The sequence below is a fragment of the Trichosurus vulpecula genome, chromosome 7 (assembly GCF_011100635.1).
Source record: "Trichosurus vulpecula isolate mTriVul1 chromosome 7, mTriVul1.pri, whole genome shotgun sequence".
In the NCBI taxonomy this organism is placed as follows: domain Eukaryota; kingdom Metazoa; phylum Chordata; class Mammalia; order Diprotodontia; family Phalangeridae; genus Trichosurus; species Trichosurus vulpecula.
Window position 1 is genome coordinate 72,458,954 of NC_050579.1, and position 21,909 is coordinate 72,480,862.

At 39.5% G+C, this 21,909-nt stretch overlaps 1 protein-coding gene across 1 annotated transcript in view; it reads right to left on the reverse strand.

Moving 5' to 3' along the window:
• MFSD14A (major facilitator superfamily domain containing 14A) overlaps window positions 1–13,827 on the reverse strand; it is a 37,572-nt gene extending 23,745 nt beyond the window's left edge. The window contains exons 1-2 of the mRNA XM_036767438.1: window positions 13,599–13,827; window positions 5,136–5,231 (exon numbers count right to left, since the gene is read on the reverse strand). Coding sequence (XP_036623333.1) covers window positions 5,136–5,231; window positions 13,599–13,682 — 180 coding nt within the window. The 5' untranslated portion in view covers window positions 13,683–13,827. The remainder of the gene's footprint in view (window positions 1–5,135; window positions 5,232–13,598) is intronic.
• Between the last annotated feature and the right edge of the window lie 8,082 nt (window positions 13,828–21,909).

Sequence of the window (21,909 nt, forward strand, 5' to 3'; positions counted from 1 at the left end):
GTCCTCTGCAATCCTGGCTGATAAATTGTACTGATAACAGTTCAGCAAAATAGCATTCCATCACATTTATATTTCATTCATTCTCCAATTTTTAGGAATCCCTCAGGTGCCTCAAAAAGAGGTATAAATATTTTTGTACTTGCTTAGAGTTTGTTTTGCTTAGGACTAATCTCTCCTCCAATTCCCCTACCTCCTTTTCTATTTTCTTTGATTGGTGTGTGTGTTGGTAGGGGTAGAAATAAGCATTTAGTGCCCATTATGTATGCTAAAGTATTGTATAAACATTACCTCATTCAGTCTTCAAAACAACCCTGTGCTGTTATTATCCTCATTTTAAAGTTGAAGAAATCAAGGCAGACAGAGGTGAAGTGACTTGCATAGGATCACCAAGCTGTTAAGTGTCTTGGGGTCAAATTTGAACTCATGTCTTTCTGACTCCTTGTTTGTACATGTCTACTCGTGGATCCTAATTGTGAGGTTAATTTTCCCCTCTCTTTCCATTCTTTTATTATTATTTTTTTTTGGTCAAGGCAATTAAGGTTAAGTGACTTGCCCAGGGTTACACTAATGTCAAGTATCTGAGGCCATATTTGAATTTAGGTCCTCCTGACTCTAAGGCCAGTGCTCTATCCCCTGGGCCACCTACCTGTCCCCTTTCCATTCTTTTCTTAAGGTCATCAAGGAATATCAGAACCATTTCCAAGCCTTGGATCCCAGTTTAATTGAACTCCTTCTATGAATCCTGATGACTATTAGAGTTTTACCTTCCCTAACCCCTCTTAAACTCAGAGCTTTCTCTCTTTTAATTATTTCCTATTTACGCTGTATACAGAGTGCTTTGTAGATATCTGTTAGCATGCGGTCCCTCTCATTTTAAGATTGTACACTCCCTGAGAGCAGGGGCTATCTTTTGCCTCTTTTTGTATTCCAACATTTAGTGCCTGGCACAAAGGGGGTGCTTAATAAATGTTTATTGAATTGAATCTTCCCACATTTCAGTGTAAGCTGTTTATCCTCCCCCCATGTGCTTTTTATTTCATTAAATATTTCTCAATTATATGTAAAATGTTTTAACCTTTTCTTTCAAATTCTAAATTTCCAATTCTCTCTTTCCCTCCTCCCCCCTCCCTCTTCCTTGAGAAGGCAATTTTATATAGATTAAATGTGTGAATTCATGCAAAACTTATTTCTATAGCAGCCATGTTAAGCAACTTATCCTTGTTTAGTTCTTTTTATCAGCGCTCATTCATTTTTACCTTTTTATGTTTCTCTCCCCTCTTCTGTTTGAACTCTGAAGTTTCTCCACAGCTCTGGCATTTTCATTAGGAATGTTGTGTGATTCATTTTTCCCCCTGTAGCATTATAAGTAGTTTTGCTGGTAAGCTTTATTCTTTGTTGTAAGCATATATCCTTTGTCTTCTAGAATATCATATTCCAAGTTCTCTGCTCCTTTGATATGGTAGCTGCTAAATCATGTGTGATCCTGACTGTGGCTCCTCGGTACTTGAATTCTTTCTTTCTGGATGGCAGCAGGATTTTTTCCTTCTACCTATAAGCTATAGGTTTTGACTATGATGGTCCTGGAAGTTTTCATTTTAGGTTTGTTTTCTTTTTTTTTTTCCCAGGAAGTGACTAGTGGATTTTTTATATTTCCACTTTGCCCTCTGGTTCTAAGAGATGTAGGCAGTTTTGGTTCATTTCTTGAAATATGATGGCTGGGCTCTTTTTTTTTTAAATCACTATGATAGTTCAATGATTCTTAAGTTTTTCACTTCAAACTGTTTTTCAGGTCAATTGTTTTTGTTATAACTTTTTCTTCTATTTTTTTCAGCCTTTTGATTTTGTTTTAATATTTACTTTTGACTCATGAAGTCATCAGCTTCTATTTGGTCCATTCTAATTTTCAGGGAGTTTGTTGCTTGGACAAGCTCTTATGCCAAGCCATCAGTTAATTCTCTTTCCAATTCTGTCTTTATAGCTCTCATTCCATCTATAAAAATATTTTAAACCCTTATATAAAAAAATTCTTCTTTCATCTCTTTCAGGAATTGTAACTGAGTTTGTGCCTAAGCTGTGTTTTTCTCTAAGGTATTGTTATAGTTGTTTTGAAGTGGTTTTCTTCTTTTGTATTTGTATCTTGAGCATCTCTGCCAAATAGCTCATTATTGTGGAGTTCTTTTTTTGTTTGTCCATTCTTCCCGCCTACTTCCTGACTCCAGACTGGATGTTAGGGCTGGGCTCTGCCATACTTCTGGAGGGAAGGTTTGAGATAGTCCTGTTGCTGCTTTCCTGGAGTACTGGATATTGTTATTCCAGGATCTCAGGGATAGGCTGGATACCAACAAGCTTTCAGTGGTTCCAAAGTGGTCTGATTCAGGGCATTCTGACTGCTGTTCCCTCACCTGAGTTCTGTAAGTTCCTGACCTAGGCTTGGATCTATGCAAGAGTAGATTGCTGCTGGATTCCACTCCATCAGCCACCTGGAAAGCTCTCTTGGTTCAGAATGCAAGAACTAAGGCTCCCTTTAGTATGGGATTCCTGCCTTGATTATTCCTCTGTAGGCCTGGTTCGATGCTGGAAGTGAGACCCTGCTCTCAGCTTGGGGTCTGAACCATACCACTGCTGCTTGCTGCTGCCTTATGAACTTCCTCCTTTCTTGACAGATCACCCAGGGCCAATCCACCTCAGAAAATCACTCCTGTGCAAAAATCCCCTTCTCGGTCCACCCTAGATTTGTTACCCAGAACTAGGTAGTGAGCAACAAAACTGCCAATTTACAACTAGTCCGGCTACACTGTCCTGATATGGCTGGGATCTCCTCTTGACTTGGTGCACAGTCTCTTCCTAGGTGGTTGAGTGCTCCAGGTACAAAATGCTCTTACCCTGACATCATGCCCCAAGTCCACAGACCTCCTTGTCTGTTTCCCAATGCTGAGATGGGCTGGGAAAAAGACTTGGTGTGACTTTTTCTGTATTTCTCCATCAGGATTTGGTTTGTGAATTTTCTAAATCTATTAAAAGGAATTTGTGGAGGGCAGCCTACAGCACTGCTTATCACTCTTGGCACTTGCTTTCTCATTGGATTTCTTTAGCATTATCCAGTCTGGTACAAATTGTATGGTTATATTGGAATGGTTATATGGGAGCTAGGCAGTTTGCCTCCCTTCAGGCAACCATCCTGGCCTGAAGTCAAAGGACAGTAATCTCAGAGGGGAAGGTACTATCATCAGCTAGGGGAACCCAGAAAAATTCTACTTCAAAAGGTGGGATTTGAGCTCAGTCTTAAAGTACGGGAAGCAAAGAGGAAGAGGAGGAAGACCAATCAAGGCAAGGAATACAGAGATGTGTGTGAGCAACAGTAAGGAGAGGGCAGGGCATCTAGAAGGCGGCAACTGATTATGTCAAAAGCTTCATCTAAATCAAAAAGGGTGAAGACTGAGAAAAAGCCTTTGGCAATTAAGAGCTCACTGGTGACTTTAGAGAGAGCAGTTTCAGTTGAACAGTGAGGTTGGAAGCCAGACTGTAGAGGGTGTAAGAGAGTTTAAGAGGAAAGTGAAACACCAATTGTAGCCAGCTTTCTCAAGAAGGGAAGATGAAATACAGGACAAATAGCTAGTGGGAATGGATAAATCAAGTGAGAGTTCTTTAAGGCTGGGGGAGACAGGGAAGACATGGTCACGATTATAGGCAGCAGGGATAGGGCCAGTAGATAAAGAGATTGAAGAGCAGAAAAAGTATGAATAAGAGGCAATGTGCTGGAGAAAATGGATGGAATGGGATCAGAAGTAGACAGAGGGGGCTAGCCTTAGCAAAAAAGGTCACCTCTTCCCATGAGACAAGGGTGAAGGAGGAAATAATAGAGAAAGGCTTATCTGAGTGATGTGAGATGAAGAGAAGAGTGAGCCTTTGTCAAATGGCCTCAGTATTTTTTAGTAAAATATAAAGGCAAGGTTTTCAAATGAGAACTAGCTCCTGGCACACAGGAAGTGCTTAATAAAATAGAACAAGGGACCTGGGGATTTGAGTGTAGAGAGAGCAGAACATTGAACTGATTCACCTCAGTGTCGATACAGGGAAAGGAGAGTGTAACCAGGGTACAGTGACAGCCTGGGAACACACTGAGGGATCTGAGGTTAAAATGAAGACAAAAACCAGGTTGGAGGCATAAAACAGAGGAAAAGATAGAACGACATTAGATTATAATCAGGTAAAGGAATTTCAGAACTCATCATCATGGAAATGGAAGGTGCACAAGTAATGGAAAGACTGGGTGACCATGATGACCATCTCTGTGTATAGCTGAGCGTAGGAAGAGGCCATGGGAATGAAACAGACTGAAGAACTGGGAAGCTAGGATATTTGGGGGACCATAAACATAGATGTCTAATATGAGGGCAAGAGTTGGGGAGAGAGACCATTAACCAGGCACTGAATTCATTACATTTTATGTGTTTTTCTGTGTGATGAAAAGTTGTGGACTTAAAAACAACAGAGTGTTAACTCCTTAAGTGTAAAGGAACTGCTTTATCTTTATATCCCCAGGACCTGGAAGCAAAGGCTAGATGGCTACTTATAAGGTATACGGTAGAATGGACTTCAGGTACAAGTTTAGAATAGATGACCTTTGAGGGACCTCTCCCAACTTTCAGATTCTGTGTAACTTAAACGAAGGACAGGGTTGAACATATGGTGATTTGCTGAGGCTATGGGAGTGGAAAACATCTGAGGAAGAGTATGTAGAACACAGAACAACGAATTAAAGAATGAATTTTGATTATGTCAACATTTAGGAAAGAAGAGGGACTAGTAAAAGATGCAGAATAAGAGGAGATGCAGGATACTATAATATCAAGAGGCTTGAGGAGATAGAAAGAAAAACAACACCAAATGTTAGGGAGTACAGCAAGACTGGCAAGATCTTTAGGCAGAAAGGAAAAGAGCTAATGGAGAAGGAAAGAATGAAGATGCTAGAAAGAAGCTGACTGCAAGAAATGAAAAGTGATGGAGGGACTGAATCAAAGGCAGTAATTAAATGGTTAGCTTTGGAAAAGAGGGACAACACTTTCTGAGTCCTTAAGGAAAGAGGAGAGGGTAGGTATATTAACAAATATATAATAAGGCCAAAAATTACTTACCACTAAGGTAGGTGCTGTCAATAATCCCCAAGCAAAAAATTCCAAGAAGATAACTATAACCGCATGATAAACACTAGGTGAACCTATTCCTTGAGGCTAGGAGAAAGATAAAAAACAAAGCACAAAAATTACCAGTTAGTTCCTTCCAAGATCAGTATAAACGTTTCTGCAGCACATATACATTTCTTCAAAAAATTTACAAGTAATGCATGTAGAAAGGGTCATTAAAATTAGAAGAAATGCTCAAAAACGAAGCAGTCAACAATCTGACAAAGCTTTTGGGTTGATGAATGCCCTTTTGGTGGATTTCTGCTGGACTGACAAGTTATTTGAACTTCTTCAACTTTGTGTTCTTAAGCATCAGATTAAAGTAATCTGTAACTTAAAAAAAACTGGTCTCCAATTAGTATATTTAGAGGATATAGTAAAATATAAATTACCTTGGAAATCTAATATAAATTTCTACCCAATGCAAGAATCTCCTTTATACTCTTTATCACTTCCATATGGTTCAAGTCATCCTTCAATGAAAATTTCTAATGTCAGGGAATCACAGTCCATAGTAAAACCCCTCTGTTTTTAAAAGTTATTTCATAATAAAACAATATTGTCCTATAAGGACAAATGAGTATAAAGAACACAAAGAAACATGCAAAGTCTTTAACACAGATAACACTTAAAGACATCACAATTCAGGTAAAAAAAAACCAATGACTAATGATAGCTCCAGATGACTAAGGTTAAAACTGATTCCTTTTCTGTTAAGGAATGGTAAAAGTAAATGTACTATCAAGCAAAACAGTCCAATATAATAAAAGTTAAGACTCCTTTAAAGAAAAAAAAAGTACTACAGAAGGGCAGGGAAAAAAAAACCCATTGCTGTGCCCACCACCAATCCAATCAACAAATTAGGGAACAACAATGTACAAAGTATTCCTGTCAGTTGTCAAGACCTATGTTCTACCTTCTTAACATCACTCATATGTTCCCTTCTCTCCTCTGACGCTGTCACCACTTTAGCCCAGGCCCTTATCACCTCATGTCTAGACGACAGCATTAGCCTGTGCGTTGCTCTTTCTGCTTCAAGTCTCTCCTCGCTATTTTCAATATTTTAACAGTTCTTCCTCCAGTCAGCTGTCAAATTAATCTTTTCTCCCTCTCATTCAATAAATTCCAGTGGCTCCCCTTCTAAGATCACATATAAAACCCTTTGTTTGGCATTTAAATCCCTTCATAATCTGGCCCCTTCCCACCTTTGCAGCGTTCTTTACATCGTCCTCACTTCTACATACTCTGTGGTCTAGAGACACTATCCTCTTTGATGTTTTTCCCACAGAACTTGATCAATCGATAAGCATTTATTAAGCACCTACTATGTGCCAGGCATGTGGTAAGAGCTGGTCTCCAAGAAACTCCAGGTATTTTTCACTGGCTATTACCCATACCTGGAACTATCCCTCTCCTCATTTCCACCTCTTGGCTTCCCTGATATTTCTCAGCACAAGTTCTACCTTTTGCAATAAGACTTTTCCAATCCTCCTTAAACTAAGTGCCTTTCCTCTGAGGTTCTCTTCAATTTTACCCCGTATATATCTTGTTTGCACAGAGTTGTTTGGATGTGAGCTCCTTGAGAACTGGTACTGAGTTTTTTGGTTTTTTTTTTTTAATATCCCCAACACTTAGTACAATACCTGGCACTTAATACTTACTTGTTAACTAACAAGGTGCTGAAGATATAAAGACAAAACAAGAAGCAAAATTCATCAATATTTTAACAGTTCTTCCATACAGTATGCTGAACAAATGCCTCCCTGTAACAATCAACTGGTAAGAAAAAAAAAAACAAAAGCCAACACATGGGGCCTAAGTTCTACTCTCTAAAGCAAGAGTTCGTAACTTTTTTGTGTCATGGATTACCCTTTGGTAGTCAGATACAAGCTATGGACCCCTTTACAAAATGTTTTTAAATGAATAAAACACATAGCAATACAAAGGAAGCCAAGTATATTGATTTCGAAAATTATTATATATTATGCTGACTTATCAAAATACATATATTTGTTAAAGTTCATGGACCTCAGGCCAAGAAGGAGCTTGCAGTTTAAAGGACAATAGTCTAATGGCCCTTTCAAATGTGACAAATCTTCAAGTATCACTAATTTTGATTATGTTAATTTAGGTAAAATTTTTAAAAAGGTTTTTTTAATGAAAGAAAAAGTCTTTAATCTGCTATTTTAAGGACTATCATTGTATATGCAAATGCATATTACAAATGAATTTTGGATGTGTATTTTTTAAAAAGCACAGTATTGACTTCTATTTGGTCATAATGGATCAAATCAACTGCTACTGATTTAAATACTTGCTAAAAAGCAGTAATATTACATTTCCTATATGTAAACAAAACATATATGAATGACTTTCTCTTTGGTGGTGCTTTAAATTTGAAAACCACATTTTAATAAGCTTCACAGAGTATCAAGATTATTACATTTTATTCAACCTATTAGCATATCAACAATGTATACTGTATTATTTCTCAAATTATATTTTCAAAAAAAGTTCCCAGGAGAAAAAATCTGGAAAGATAGACAAGTACACATTAAAAAAAAAAATCCATATAGCTTTCTGTGTCTTTATCATTTAATCAACATTTGTTATGCTCTTACTAGGTTGTCAGGCATTGTGCTGAATGCTGGGGATGAAGGACAAAAATAAAATATTTCTGCCCTCAAGGAACTGCATTCTAGTGGAGGTGACATCCTGTACTTAAGTAAATACATGCAAAATATGTACAAAATAAATACAAGGCAATTATTTTTGGCAGGGGGGAGGGGGGAGAGGCAGCATTAGAAGCTAAAGGGATCAGGAAAGGCTTCATGAAGACTGTGTAGAATAGAATTTTGAAGGAAACAAGAGGACTCAAAGAAGCCTAGATGAGGTTCCCCATTCTAGAAATGGGGAACAGCTATTACAAAAATGGAGAGGAGTGGATTATCCTCTGTGAGGAGGTAACAAGAAGGTCAGTTTGATTCAACTACAGAATGCAGGAAGAGGATTAATGCCAAGTGTTGCTACAGATAAAGCTGGGCCCCCCTAGTACTATAGAAGTCTTTGCCCAGGAAAATCTATCTCTTTTTATTTCCAATGTCTACCTAAGGAAAAGTGCTGCCAAGGACAGAGGGTAAGCTCAGGCCCCACTCAAGACTGAAACTTGCCAACATAAACCTTGGAATCTGGAAAGAGTAGACATTGCCTACCCTTGGGTGCTATTTGCAATTGTGAACCATGGGGCCTAAAATCTGGAGGAAAAGCTGGCATGGTCAGAAGCTGGTAACCTTTGGAGCATCTCTTCACATCTGTTACTCTGGTATTTACCTCACCTAGGTTCTCGCTACTATTGTTCCCCTCAGCTTTTCCCCAATCTCCATTGTGTCCTACAAACTCCATCTTTTTCTGATCCTTACCTCCCTTTATCACTTTCTAATTCATATCTGTCCTGTTCTGGGCTACTCCCTCCCATTAGATGTCTCATAGGTAGGGAACTACATCTTGAATTTTCTGACAGACTCTCAATCTCAAATATTAAACTTCCTATTATTGCTGACAGCACCATCACACTCTGAGTCACCAACATTCAAAACCTATGGGTCATCTATCTTTCCCTCACCTATCCAAGTTGGTGTGCCAAGACCTGTCAATTTCACCTTTGGTAAAACTCTTGCATATGCCCCCTTCTGTCCTCTAATGCTGCCACCACTCTGGTGCAGGTTGTCATTACCCCACACCTGGGCTATTTCAATTTCCATTCTCTCCTTGTGGGCCTCCTATCTATTCACCTGCTTCTTCTTGGTCTTTTTCTGGATTCTCACCCAAATCATACCCTTTAACCTTAGATGTCCCACAGAGGTCTGTTCTGGGTCTTCCTCTCTTCTCCCTCTATATTATTTCACTTGGTGATCTTATCAGTTCCCACGAATTTAATTACCATCTCTATGCTGATGATTTCCAAATCTACCTATCTCACCACAGACTCACTGCTGAGTTCTAGTCTTGTCTCTCCAACCGTCTTCCAGACATCTCCAACTGGATGTCCAGTAGGCAACTCAACACCTCCAAAGCTGATCATTATCTGTTCCCCCAAATCCTCCCTCCTTCCTAACTCTCCTAATACAGTAGATCACAACACCATCCTTCCAGTTCCTCAGGCTTGCAACCTTGGTGTCATTCTCAACTCCTCATTATCTCTTATATCCCATATCTGATCTGTTGACAGGGTCTGTTGATTTCACTTTTGCAACATCTCTTGAATATGGCTCCTTTGTGTCTCTGAAATTGCCACCAACTTGGTACAGGCTCTCATCTCCTACCCCTGTACTACTTCAGTACCCTTCTGGTGGGTCTGCCTGCCTCAAGTCTCTTCCCATTCCAAATCATCTTCCATTCAGCCACCAAAGTGATTTTCCTAAAGCACAGGCCACACATGTCCAATAATCAATATCCTCTAGTGGCTCCCTATCACCTCCAGGTTTCTATACAACACCCTCTGTTTGTTATTCAAAACCCTTTATAACCTAGCCCCCTCCTACCTTTCCAGTCTTCTTACACCTTACTCCCTGTCATACAATCTTCCATCCAGTGACACTGGCCTCCTTGTTATTCCATGAACAAAATACTCCCATCTCAGGCTCTGGGGGTTTTCTCTAGTTGTCCCTCATGCCTGGAATGCTCTCCCTCATTGCTGCCTATTGGCATTCCTGGTTTCCTGTCAATACCAACCGTAATCTCCAGGAAACCTTCCCCAACCTTTCTTAATTCTGGTGCCATTCCCTTATTAATTATTTCCCATTTACACTGTATACAGCTTTTTGTACATATTTGTTTGTTTCCCAGATTGCAAGTTGCTAGTGTGCAGGAGCTATCTTTTGCCTCTTTTTGTATGTCTAATGCTTAGCCTGGCACATTCTATGTACCTAATAAATGTTTACTGATTGAGTGACTCTATTAAGTGATTTGCCCATGAGGACTAACGTGGTGACTTGTAATGAATAGAAAGTTGGGCTCAGAGCCAGGAAGACCTGAATTAAAAAATCCCATCTCTGGTTATGTGACCCTGGACAAGTCACTTAATTTAACTCAGTGTTCTAGGGAACTCTCTTAATGCCATGTATCACAGAGAAGTTGCTGACTTGTAGCGACAAATGTAGTTTTTTCACCTTTGAAATTACCAGGATAGTCTGTATGCTTATCTAATTTGCCCATATTCACAAAGCTAGTATCATAGGCAGGATTTGAGTCACAGGAACATACACATAAATAAAAATATATACAAAGTAATTTACAGAGAGAGATACTGAAGTTCAAAGAGGCTGAAATTTGTAAAGGCCTAAACTTGTACCAAGGTCACACAGATACTAAATAGCAGAGCCACTACATGAACCTCGTACCTGCTCCAAATCTATCACTTTTTTGTGTTGTCTTCCTTCATTACACTGTTCCTGATATTGACTGTAGGAACTGTCTGCTTAGCATAAAGCCAGGTAGGCAGGAGGCACTTAATGTTCACTGACTGCTTGAATGCCCAAATCCTTACTCTCCCACATTTTGAAATTTCTAATGAGATGTCAAATGTTGTGTCCACCTCCACAATGCTCTTATCAATTCTATTCTCTCCATTCACATAGCCACCTTGCTAATTCCTCTCCTAAACTGACCTTCCTGATTCAAGTCTTTTCCCTCTACAATCCTACATCACAGATCTTACCATGTCACTCTTCTCAATAAATCTGAGTTCCCTATCACCTCTAGGATCAAGTATAAATGACTCTGGCATTCAAAGTCCTTCATATGGTGGTTCTTACTTGCCACTCCAGGTTTTAGTACACTTCATTTACTTTCCTACTCTCCTGCCTAGCCAAACTGGCACCCTAGCTATCTTTCACAGACATTTCATCTCCCATCTCTCTGGTATTAGGGCAATAAAGACAAAAGTGAAATAGTCCTTGTTCTCAAGGAGATCACATTCTTGAAGATATGTACATAACAGGGATATACAAAATACATACAAGATGATCTGGAGGAGTTAGGAGGAAATCAGTAAAGGCTTCATGTAGAAAATGGTGCTTGAGCTGAGTCTTGAAAGAGATTAGGGATTCTAAGAAGTGGAAGAGAGGACAGAGTATATTCCAGGAAGGGGGACAGTCAATTTGAAGGTCATGTAGATGGGCAATGAAGTGCCAAGTGTGAGGAACAACAAAAAGGTCAGTTTAATAGTGTGGGAAAGGGAGTAACATATAAGAAGATTACAAAGTAGGCTGGAAGCTTGCTGTGAGAAGGGCTTTAAAAGCAAAACAGAGTTGATATTATCCTATAAGTACCTGTTAAGAAGTCACTTAAATTTATTGACAAAGGGAGGGACATAATCAGATTACTGATTTAACAATATCATTCTGGCAGGCAGCACAGAAGATAGATTGGAAAAGGGAGAGATCCAAGGTAGAGAGTACCCATTAGGAAATATTGTAATAGTCCAGGGAAAAAGAAGGAAGCCTCAGCTAGTATGGTAGCTATGTAAGCAGAGAGAAGGGGAGGGATAAAGAGATGTGGTAGGAAAATCAAAACTTGGCAACTGACTAAAGATGTGGGGTAAAAGAGAATGAGAAGGCACAGATGACGCTAAGACTGTGATGGGGTGACTAGAAGAATGATAGAATTTTCAACAGAAATAAGATAGTTCAGAAGAGGGGTGAAATATAATCACTACAGTTTTAAACATCATAAATTCAAGATACCTACAAAACAATACAAGACAGTACAAAAGATACAATTTTCTGATGAAGTGAATCATTTTTACCTGAAATAAAACTACACCCAAAGTAAATTTATGAAGAAAGACAGCCCTGACTGGTCTTTACCAAAGAAATCTAACCAATGAAGTGAAACAAAAAATATGTGGGGTGAATTTCAAATGTCCCTCCCCATCAAATGTCCAGTAAAATAAAAGTTTTAGAGATTTTATTGTTTTGAACTGTGCTTTCAACTGGTGTGAGAAAATGCCACACACCAATTCCTTCCTTCAACAATTTCTCTGCAACTTACAGTCTTTGAGAAATTGCTTAAGTGTACTGACAGGTTAAGTGACTTGTAAAGGCTTGAATTCAACTCTTCCTAACTCGAAGGCCAGACCTCTATCCATTAAGCAAGGATGCACTAATACGTATTGTTTACTTTATCACCTATCTCACAGATTTGTCGTGGGAAATACCTCAAAACCCTACATAAATATACTATTTTAAAAAAATCTTCCCAACTTACCATACCTCTTAGCACACTCACCTTTTGAAATGAGAAAATTAACTTTTTCCACTTCAAGTGAACAAATATTTACTAAGCATCCTAACACTCTTCTGTACAAGACAGTTTATATTCCCTTACACATACGTATCTATATATGTACCTCTATATATGTTTGTGTACATCACAGGTACACATGCATGTGAACGTTGCCTGACACTGTGCTTACTAAATACTTATTCGTTTGGCACATATTACATGTGGGGACACATGCACGTGCGTATGTATGTGTAAACACACACCTCCATTGATATGTTTACACGTACATATTATGTGTATACATACACAACTACAAAGACATGTATACACATACATCTATATGCTCATAAGTCATGCAGAAATTTTACAGCAAACTAATTTTAAAAGTGGAAACATTTTCAGTTCACTATCTTATTCTTTTTCGGGGCAACAAAGACCATCACAGTGCAGCACTGAAGAATTTTTCATTTTTAAAATAAAGATGGACAGGTCTTTTAAACCAACTAACCCTAGCGCTCCCCGCCCCCCTCCCCCGGCCCATATTCTACTAAACAAAGCGCACGCAAAAGCCAATTGTGATGCCCAGTGCTAGAAAGCATGCCCTTTGCCCCAAGCCGTCTGTCCTGCACAGGAGCAGTGCTACGGCCCCTCGGGCCCCCACCTAAGCCCTTCCAACAGGGCGCAGGCGACGGCCTTTGAACCGAGGTTGGCGAGAAAACGCCCACGTTTCCCCTAAACGAGGAGGGGAAAAGGCATCCACGTCCCCTGAAAGCCGTAAGTCTGAGAGGATGCTCGAGGAGCTGCGGTTGGGGAAGGGACGGTCAGGGGGTCCCAAACGAGGCCAGGCTCCGGGCGGCGCGGCGCCCGCGTCCCCTTGCGGAAGGGAGCATATGGTAGCGGGCGAGCCCCCGGTCCCTTCCACAGCCCACGCCTCTCCGAGCTGGAGGGGAGCGCGAGGTCTGTCCGGGGCTCGGGCCTCCCTCCAGGCCCGAGCGAAGGCGCGGGGCCTCGGGGCGCTGGCCCCGGGATCGGGGGAGGCCGGCGGCCGTTACGAGCCGCGCCGCGGCGGAGACAGGGACCAGCCCGTCCGGGGCGGAGCCGACGAGAGGCGCTGGGGAACGAGAAACCTACCGTGCCACCGTCCTTGATGATGATCTTCTTGGCCAGCATGATACTCCGGTTCGCAGCCCGCTTCTTCTTCTTCCCCTGGGTCATTTTACCATTCTCGAGTCCCGGCGCCTGCGTAGGCCCCTCCGGGCTGGCCCGAGCTGCGAGTGCCCGGCCCGCAGCCTCTGAGCTCCGCAGCCAAGCCCGAGCCGTTCAGGCGACCGCCGCCATCTTGGGAACCCGGCCAGCCTCCAGCCCGCGTCACGTCACACCACGTCACGTCGGGCGATTCCCGAGGTAGCCCCGCCTCCGGGACATGTGACACCACCCCACCTCTGGGAAAGCGCCCTAGCTTGCGCTCCTCTGCCCGAGGATTGAATCTGTTTTTCTGTCCCACTCAGTATTACCACGCAGAAGTGTGAGTGGGAGACAGGCGCGAGTGGGAGTGGCTTAAGGTACTTGAGAAAGTGGAAGTATGTTAAGCCGATTCCCGATTTGTGGTTTGTCCTTCGTTCCCAGAGGACCATGATTTGGGCAAGGTGATGTGCCTTGCAGGTGAATTGGATATAAGTGAGGCAGGGCTGTGCAAGGTAACCTGCCTCACTTTCTCCTGCCGAGCCATCTGGGTCCAGTGGCCAGATATAGCTCAGGATGACCGAAGATGGCCCCAACATGATCACAGATACAGTGCTGGGAAGTACACTGGGGTTATGGACTTCATTTTACATATGGGGAAACTGAGGGCCAGCATCACCCCGGCAGCAAGGCGCAGTCCGGATTAGAACTTGGGCCTCCAAATCCATATAGCTCTGTTCTTAGGTTTAGTAGCCCTTCCTCCTTCCTGAATCCCCTGTGATTTGTCTCCAGGCGCCCCACGAGGCGGCCTAGTTTTCTCTTCTTCCTGCTAGTCCCTGGAGCACTGCGCCTTTACACGAGTTGAGGCGGTTGGGGTCGGAGAGGGGGCATATTGAAGGGAACACCAGTCAGGGAACCAGTTCCAATCTTTCTCTGGACCCTTGCTTGGCTGTGTAAGCTCGGGCAGGTCATTTAGAGCCTCTCAGCCTCAGTTTCTTCATCTGTAATATGTAAGAATAAGTATCTCTCACAGGCTTTTTGCAAATGAAATGGTATGTGCAAAGTGCCTTAATGCACTATATAAAAACTATTATTATGTGTCCAAGGTAGGACTTGAACCCAAGTTTTCTTGATCTACTACACCATGCTGCCTCTCACACTGTATTACGTCTGACACAAGTGAGCATTTGATAAATGCTTCCTGAAATGTAAACGGAAAGAACGACCACACAATGAACGAAAATAAATGTGAAATTACAAAGAACAAGTTTGTCCTCAACGAGGTATGAGAAAACAACTCCTCCTGCGTCCTATTTGTATCCTGGCACATAGTAAATACTTAGCAAATGTTTTATCTATGTAATCTGACCCAGCAAGAGGACACCAACATTCTCTTAATCTGGATGTCCTATCATATTGCAACTTGAAATCAATTGGCTTTTTGGCTGCAATCCCATAAAACACTTAGCGTTTTTCCCACACCAAACTGCTTTCTAGCTACACTACCCCCTTTTTTTAAACCTGAGTCCAAAACTTTACATTTTTCCCTATTAGAGCCCACCCTGTTGGATTCAGCCAAATGTTGTGGCCTGTCATTTTTTTGGGTCCTAATTGTCATCCAAGTTTAGCTACCCCTTACAGCAGTCATATGTAAATTTAATAAGCATGAAATCTATCCCATTATCCAAATTACTGATAAAATTATTAAAAGGCAGAGGGTCAACCACATGTCATTAGGGAACTCTATTAAAGACCTACTAAGCTGTCATTGACCTATTTGAGTTCGATTATTCAAACATTTCTGTCTTGCTAACTTGACTACTATTTAGTAGCATCACACCAATTTGTTAATGAGCATGAGAAAGTTTGTCTAATACTTTACTGAAATCTAATATGTGAATACCATTTCTGTAACCAAATGATGAAAAAAAACTACTAAAAAAGCTCAATAGATCTGTTCCCTTCTGTATCTGTTTGTTATTCATTTTCCAGTTTCATGAATAAATAAATGCTTTTGGTATGATCTGGCTTAGTAGTAAATACTTTTAATAGATTTGAAAAAAGAAAGTTCTTGTAAACAGTCATCCTTCAACATGTTTTACAAAGATGCTTATAATACTCTAAAATAGTGTAGCCTTTGGTCATTATGTATCTCTGCTAAGAAAGAAGATTAAGATTTTGCTAGCTCAGATAATTTCTTGGTTTTTTCAGTCTCTTTATTTTGGCAATGGTTTTGCTGTAGTTAACATTCTCTACTGAATGATGAGGAGAGAGATGTCTAAAGTACCTGACTGGAAAATAGACACAAGATGGCAGAGTAGCAGGAAGAAGTACAAATTCTACCCCACAGCTTTTTCAAACAGTTATAGGAAATACACAAGTCCAAGTCTTTATTGGGAAATCCATGAAAAAAAATAAATGAGGCATTTTTCCAATCCAGGTCACATAGGAAGACAGAGAGGCCTGTGGACACTGGGGATCAGTATAGCCAGGAACTGCAGCTTGGAGCATTTCAGCACAAGGAGAGGCTATACACCAGGAAAGAAGTTCCAGAGCCAGAACAAAAGGCCTTAAATTTGTGCAGGGTTCAGGAAGAAGTATGATGTGAAAGACCTGGAGATACAGAAAGCTCCCATCAATTGGGGAATAGCTGAACAATTTGTCACATAAAAATGTGATAGAATACTATTGTGTTGTAAGAATGACAGAGAATGATTTCAGAAAAACCTGGAAACACTTGTATGAATTGATGCAGAAAGAAGAAAAAGAAAGAAGTGAGCAAAACCAGGAGAACATTTTATATATATATGGTGATAATGTAATTAAAAATCTTTCCCCACCTATTCAACAGGCCTCAGGTGGGGCCAGTTAAGAGAGGCCTGATTAAAGGCAGGCCTACAACTTTGTGATGCCAATTAGTGATTAAAGCTCTTTCCCACACTCTTTTGCTAAGTAGATGCTAAGCCTCAGACTCACACCCTTTTGCTGATTGGGTTTGAAGCCCTCTGGGCCCTAGAAAGGGTATATACCCCCAGAAGGTAGCCATTGAGAACTAAGAATTCATAAGTTAGAAGTGAGAATTCAGAATCCAGCCCAAGGAGGAGAAATAAGAACTCCAAGACATGAGAGCTGCAGAGAGTGGAGTGCAAACCAGCAAGCTTCAGAGACCAGAGAACTGAGTGGGGATGCAGGCAAGCAAACAGGATTCTTGAGTGTTTATGGGGAAGTCCCAGCAGGGGGGAAGGTTACAGGATGACTTGGTCCCTTGCCCTTGCTATAATAGTGTGTTATAATTTCTTCGTTGCTACATTGAGGTGGGCTTACTGCTTTTGGAATATGATTACTACTATATCGAATTAGTTATTGACTTTGGGGTTTGATCCTCTGATGTCTAAATAAATGTTATATTTCCTCTGCCTTCTACCTATAGAGTTTTTCATACTTTGCAATTCTGAACCGTATAGGCAGGTTCATGGTCCCCCTTGAGGTCATGAATCTTATCTTACTGATACAACATACTAACAACAATGTTGTAAAAACAAGCAACTTTGAAAGCCTTAATAATTTGGATCAATGCAATAAAAGTCTTGATTCCAAAGGTCCAATAATGAAAAACACTACCCACCTCCTAAGAGAGGCAGGTAGGTAGTACAGTAGATACAGGGCTGGACCCTTCCTCAGATATTCACCACCTATGTGACCCTGGATTAAATCATTTAACTACTGTCTCAGTTTTCTCATCTGTGAGATGATGATGATAATAATAGCATCTAATTCCTAGCGTTGTTGTGAACATAAAATGACATGTCTATAAAGCACTCTGCAAAGCTTAGAGCTTTGTAAATGTTAGTAGTTGTTGCTAGGATGATGATGATGATGATCATTTCCCAATGAACAGCAGTTCTTTTTGTGGTGGCAAAGAACTGGAAACTGAGGGGATGCCCACCAACTAGGGAATGGCTGAACAAGTGGTGGTCTAAGATTATGATGGAATACTATTGTGCTGTAATAAACAAGTAGAATGGTTTCAGAAAAACTTGGGAAGACATATGAACTGATGCAAAGGGAAATAAGCAGAATTTACAAGGAAAACACTACACAGTAACAATATAGTAACAATGGACCGTGAAAGATTAAACTACTTTGATCAACATAATGATCCATGACAATTCTAAAGAATTTCGTCATAATGAAAAATGCTATATATCTCCAGAGAGAGAACTGATGAATTCTGAATACATATTGAAGCATATTTTCACTTTTTTTTCCCTTTCACAATGTGGTGTGGAAATATGTTTTGCATGACTTCATATTTATAATGGGTATCTTTTTTTCCTGCCTTCTTGATTAGTGGGGTGGTGTGGGAGACAGGGAGAGGATTAAGAACTGAAAATAAATTGTTTTGAGATAAAAAAAAATACTACTAATGGGACATTTTTTTCTTTACTAGGAATACTAATGCTAAATGCTATTTCTAGTCTTATCTGTTATAGTACAGAAAATACTTTATATGACTGAGTCTTCCTGACTACTCCAACAAAAAAGGGAATATAAACTATGATAAGGGTAATGGTAATAATAAGGCTACTGATTTGACCTGGATGGACAGGAAATTCAATGACATATTTTTAGATCTAGTTGGAGGATAAAGCAATAGCAGGAAACTAAAGCTGAATATATAAAATTTTTAAAAGAATAATGTCAAGGACACTAAAACTCAGAATGATATGAGGCTAAGTGTGATTGTTATAATAATGGAAATTTAAGCTATGTTGGGGGCAAAAGAAAAATCAGCAAAGGTATGGGGCAACTGCTTAGTGTTGATAAAATAATAATGGTGACAGAAAAAAAAAGATAATTCAACTTTTATGTTGCTTCCGTTTTCTACAAAGGGGAATGATGATTGGATTAGGAAGGACAAGGTAAAAATGGCTACGGAGGGTTGAAATTGAAAATAAATGTGATTGTAAGAATAGTGTTTCCTTTGTACAACTAAACTGACAGAAAGGGCCCAAACTAGTAATTTTAAATGGCCTGATCAAAATCTATACAGAAAAGGTGAAACCCTTACAGTCCCAACAGCAAAATACAAAAATACCAAAATAATTCTATAAGCTAGTTGTCCTGGGCAGGTGTCAAGATAGTAGAGGGTAGAGAGAATCATAACTGAAGAAAAAAGTGTACGGTGGAATTTTTCTGTATTTTGATTTTGCATATGTAATATGCAAAGAGAGCTACAACTTATTTTTTAGCTACATTATCAAGCACTTTTTATAACTGGAATGAAGTAGCACCAAATTAAAGACTTGTGAGGCATTTCTAAAGCCATCTAGTCCAACCTATTCCAGACCAAGAATCATGGATTCAAAATCATCAATAAGTAAATTCAGCCTCTGCTTGAAAATCTCCATTAAGAGGAAATCTTGTAAGAAAAAATTTCCTACTGATTAGAGCTTTCCCAAACTTGAATTGCCTACCTTAGGAAGTCATGAATTCCCTAAGCCTGGTGGTTTTCAAGTTAAGGTTAAATGATGCCTTTGCCAAGATTACTGTATAAGGGATTCCTGTTCAGAAGTGGTTTGTGCTAGCTTAGTAACCTCTGAAGAACCTTCCAACTCTAAGATTCTGTGATTCAGAAAACTACAGAGCTCAAAGCTCCACCGGATTCTGCTCTCCCCCCTGCAACCAAACAATACAAAATCAAATTCATTCATCGTACGGTAGAATGATTGTTATAGGAATGATGACTTTCTGTGGAGAACAAGTGTAAGAGTAAATTACAACCAGATCAAAGTACTGTTTCTGTGGACTTTTTTTCTGAAACACTCAGGTAGCTTTATTATGCAAATCCTTTATAGAGGACAGAATACCAACTGTACATGATATGTAAGCAATACATAGGATACTACTTAAATCTTAGTCAACTTTCTTGGTCACTTGAAAATCAGATATATTTTCTTATATATGTGAAGTCCAATCCTTTATAAATGTTTTGACTATCTGAGAGTTCAGTTGGTTCAGGAGGGTGAATGTTAATATTAAATTTCCTTATAACAAAATTTTAAAAGATTTGATAAATTATTTCTTATATCCCTATGGGAAAACTAACTGTCAGTCTGGAACTAGTAGCTTGAAGAAGCTAAATTTATAATGTTAGCCAAAATTATATTTAGAGCTGGATGGACCTTCAAGACCCTTATTTTATAGATAGAAAAACTGAGGCCAGAAAGATTAAGTGATTTAACCAACCAATAGGTAGTGAGAAGCAGAGCCAAGATTCAAATTCAGGTACTCTTGCAGAAGATGCAGTGCTTTCCACCACATCATATTGTCTCTTTGTAATATATATTAGCTAGTTTAAAGACAAGAATCCCATACTCTCCAAGAGTACCAGAAAAGTAACTTTTACCTTTGTTGGGTAAACAATTTCTTTAAATTTCACTTAGGAAGACAACAAATTGAAGGCACCAATAGGAGCAATAAATCCAAGTCAAAAACCTTAAAAGGGTTTTAAGAAGTCATGAATACAAGAAGACAACGTGGTTATGAATTAACGCCAATATACAAATAGTGTGTGTTGGTTTTAACAACTGATAAACAACAGAACATGCATATTTATAATCTCTTGGGGGGAGGGGAGCATTCGTCTTTTTCTTTTTTTCATGTACATATACTACCATGTTTGCATTGTCAAAGAAAAATGTAAATGATATCTACAATGTTTCAAAATATCACTTAAATCACATACAGAGTATCTCAACAGTCATGGTGCAGTTTTAAGCTATCAAAGCTTTGTGATTAATAGTGACTTGTGTAAAAGATTCAGACATAAAATAGGATCAATGATTTAGCACTGAAAAGGATCTCAAAGGTCACCTAGTCCAACTTCATTTTACATACGAGGAAACTGAGGCCTAGAGAGAAAAGTCACACAAGAATAAGTAGCAGACTCAAGATTCAAACCCAGATCCTCCTGCTTAGGCTGCACCATGTCACCAACGATGACTTGTACCAAGAAGTGGTAAAAATAGATACTATCCATGTGAATGATGAGAAAATGTTGAAGGAAACCAGCAATTTTAAAAAGCTGAAGAAGCAGCAGCAAAGCATTCCAGACATGGAGGATAAGCAGTGCAAAACCAGGGAAATGGGAGATGGAACATATTTATATGTGAAGACAACAAGTAGGCCCATGTGACTGAATTCTAAGGTATGTAAAGGGGAATAATGTGTAAGAATATTACAAAGTTAAGAAGGGGCCAGATTATGACAACTCCAAATACCAAAACAGAGGAGTTTATATTTGATACTAAAATTAGAGAGGCACTGAATTTTATTGGATATTTACAGACCTGTACTTTAAGAAAATCATTTTGGCAGTGGGATAGCAGATGGACTGGAATAGGGAGAGATATGAAGTAGGAAAATCAATTGGGATATTACAGTTATCCCTTCCACATTGTGACTTTCACCATTGTGGTTTCCATATATAGCAGGATGGCATAAGAAATTAAACGAGAATTTTGGGGGAGTTTTGCAGAAGCTGCAGACAACATATGAAGGCCAATAGATGACAAAGAAAAAGTTTAAAAACTCAGAAATGATGATCAGCTGTGAATGGCTTAGCTATTTGCAGCAATACAATGATCCAAGACTACTCTAAAGGTCTTATGGTGAAGAATGCTGTCCATCCCCAAAGAGCTGATGGTGTCTGCATACAGACTGCAGCATACTTTTTTTACTTAATTTTTCTTGAGTTGTTTTTTTGTCTAGGTTTTCTTTCACAACATGACTATCATGGAAATGTTTTGCATGACTACACATGTATAATCTATGTCAAATTGCTTGCCTTCTCTTTGGGGGAAGGCAAAGAAGGGAGACAGAATTTGGAACTCAAGGTTTTGAAAAACAAATATTAATTGTTTTCACATGTAAATGGGGAAAAATAAAATACTAAATAAAAAATAAATTAAAAAAACTCAGAAATGCAAAAAATATATGTATAGTATTTATATACTATCAACATATTTTATCTTTTGATACCATAATAATTCAGACTTCTTCTCTGGTATGAAGGAAGGGGGCAGATACTGGGGACATCATGCTGCTAAATCCTGCAATGTGGAAAGGGTATGTGTATTGTAACAGGTTTGGAAGGAAAGATAACAAGCTCAGGTTTAGAAATGTTGTGTTTTAAGATGTCTCTGGGGACATCCGGTTTAAAATACCAGTAGGCTACTAGGGAGAAGTTGAAGATTAG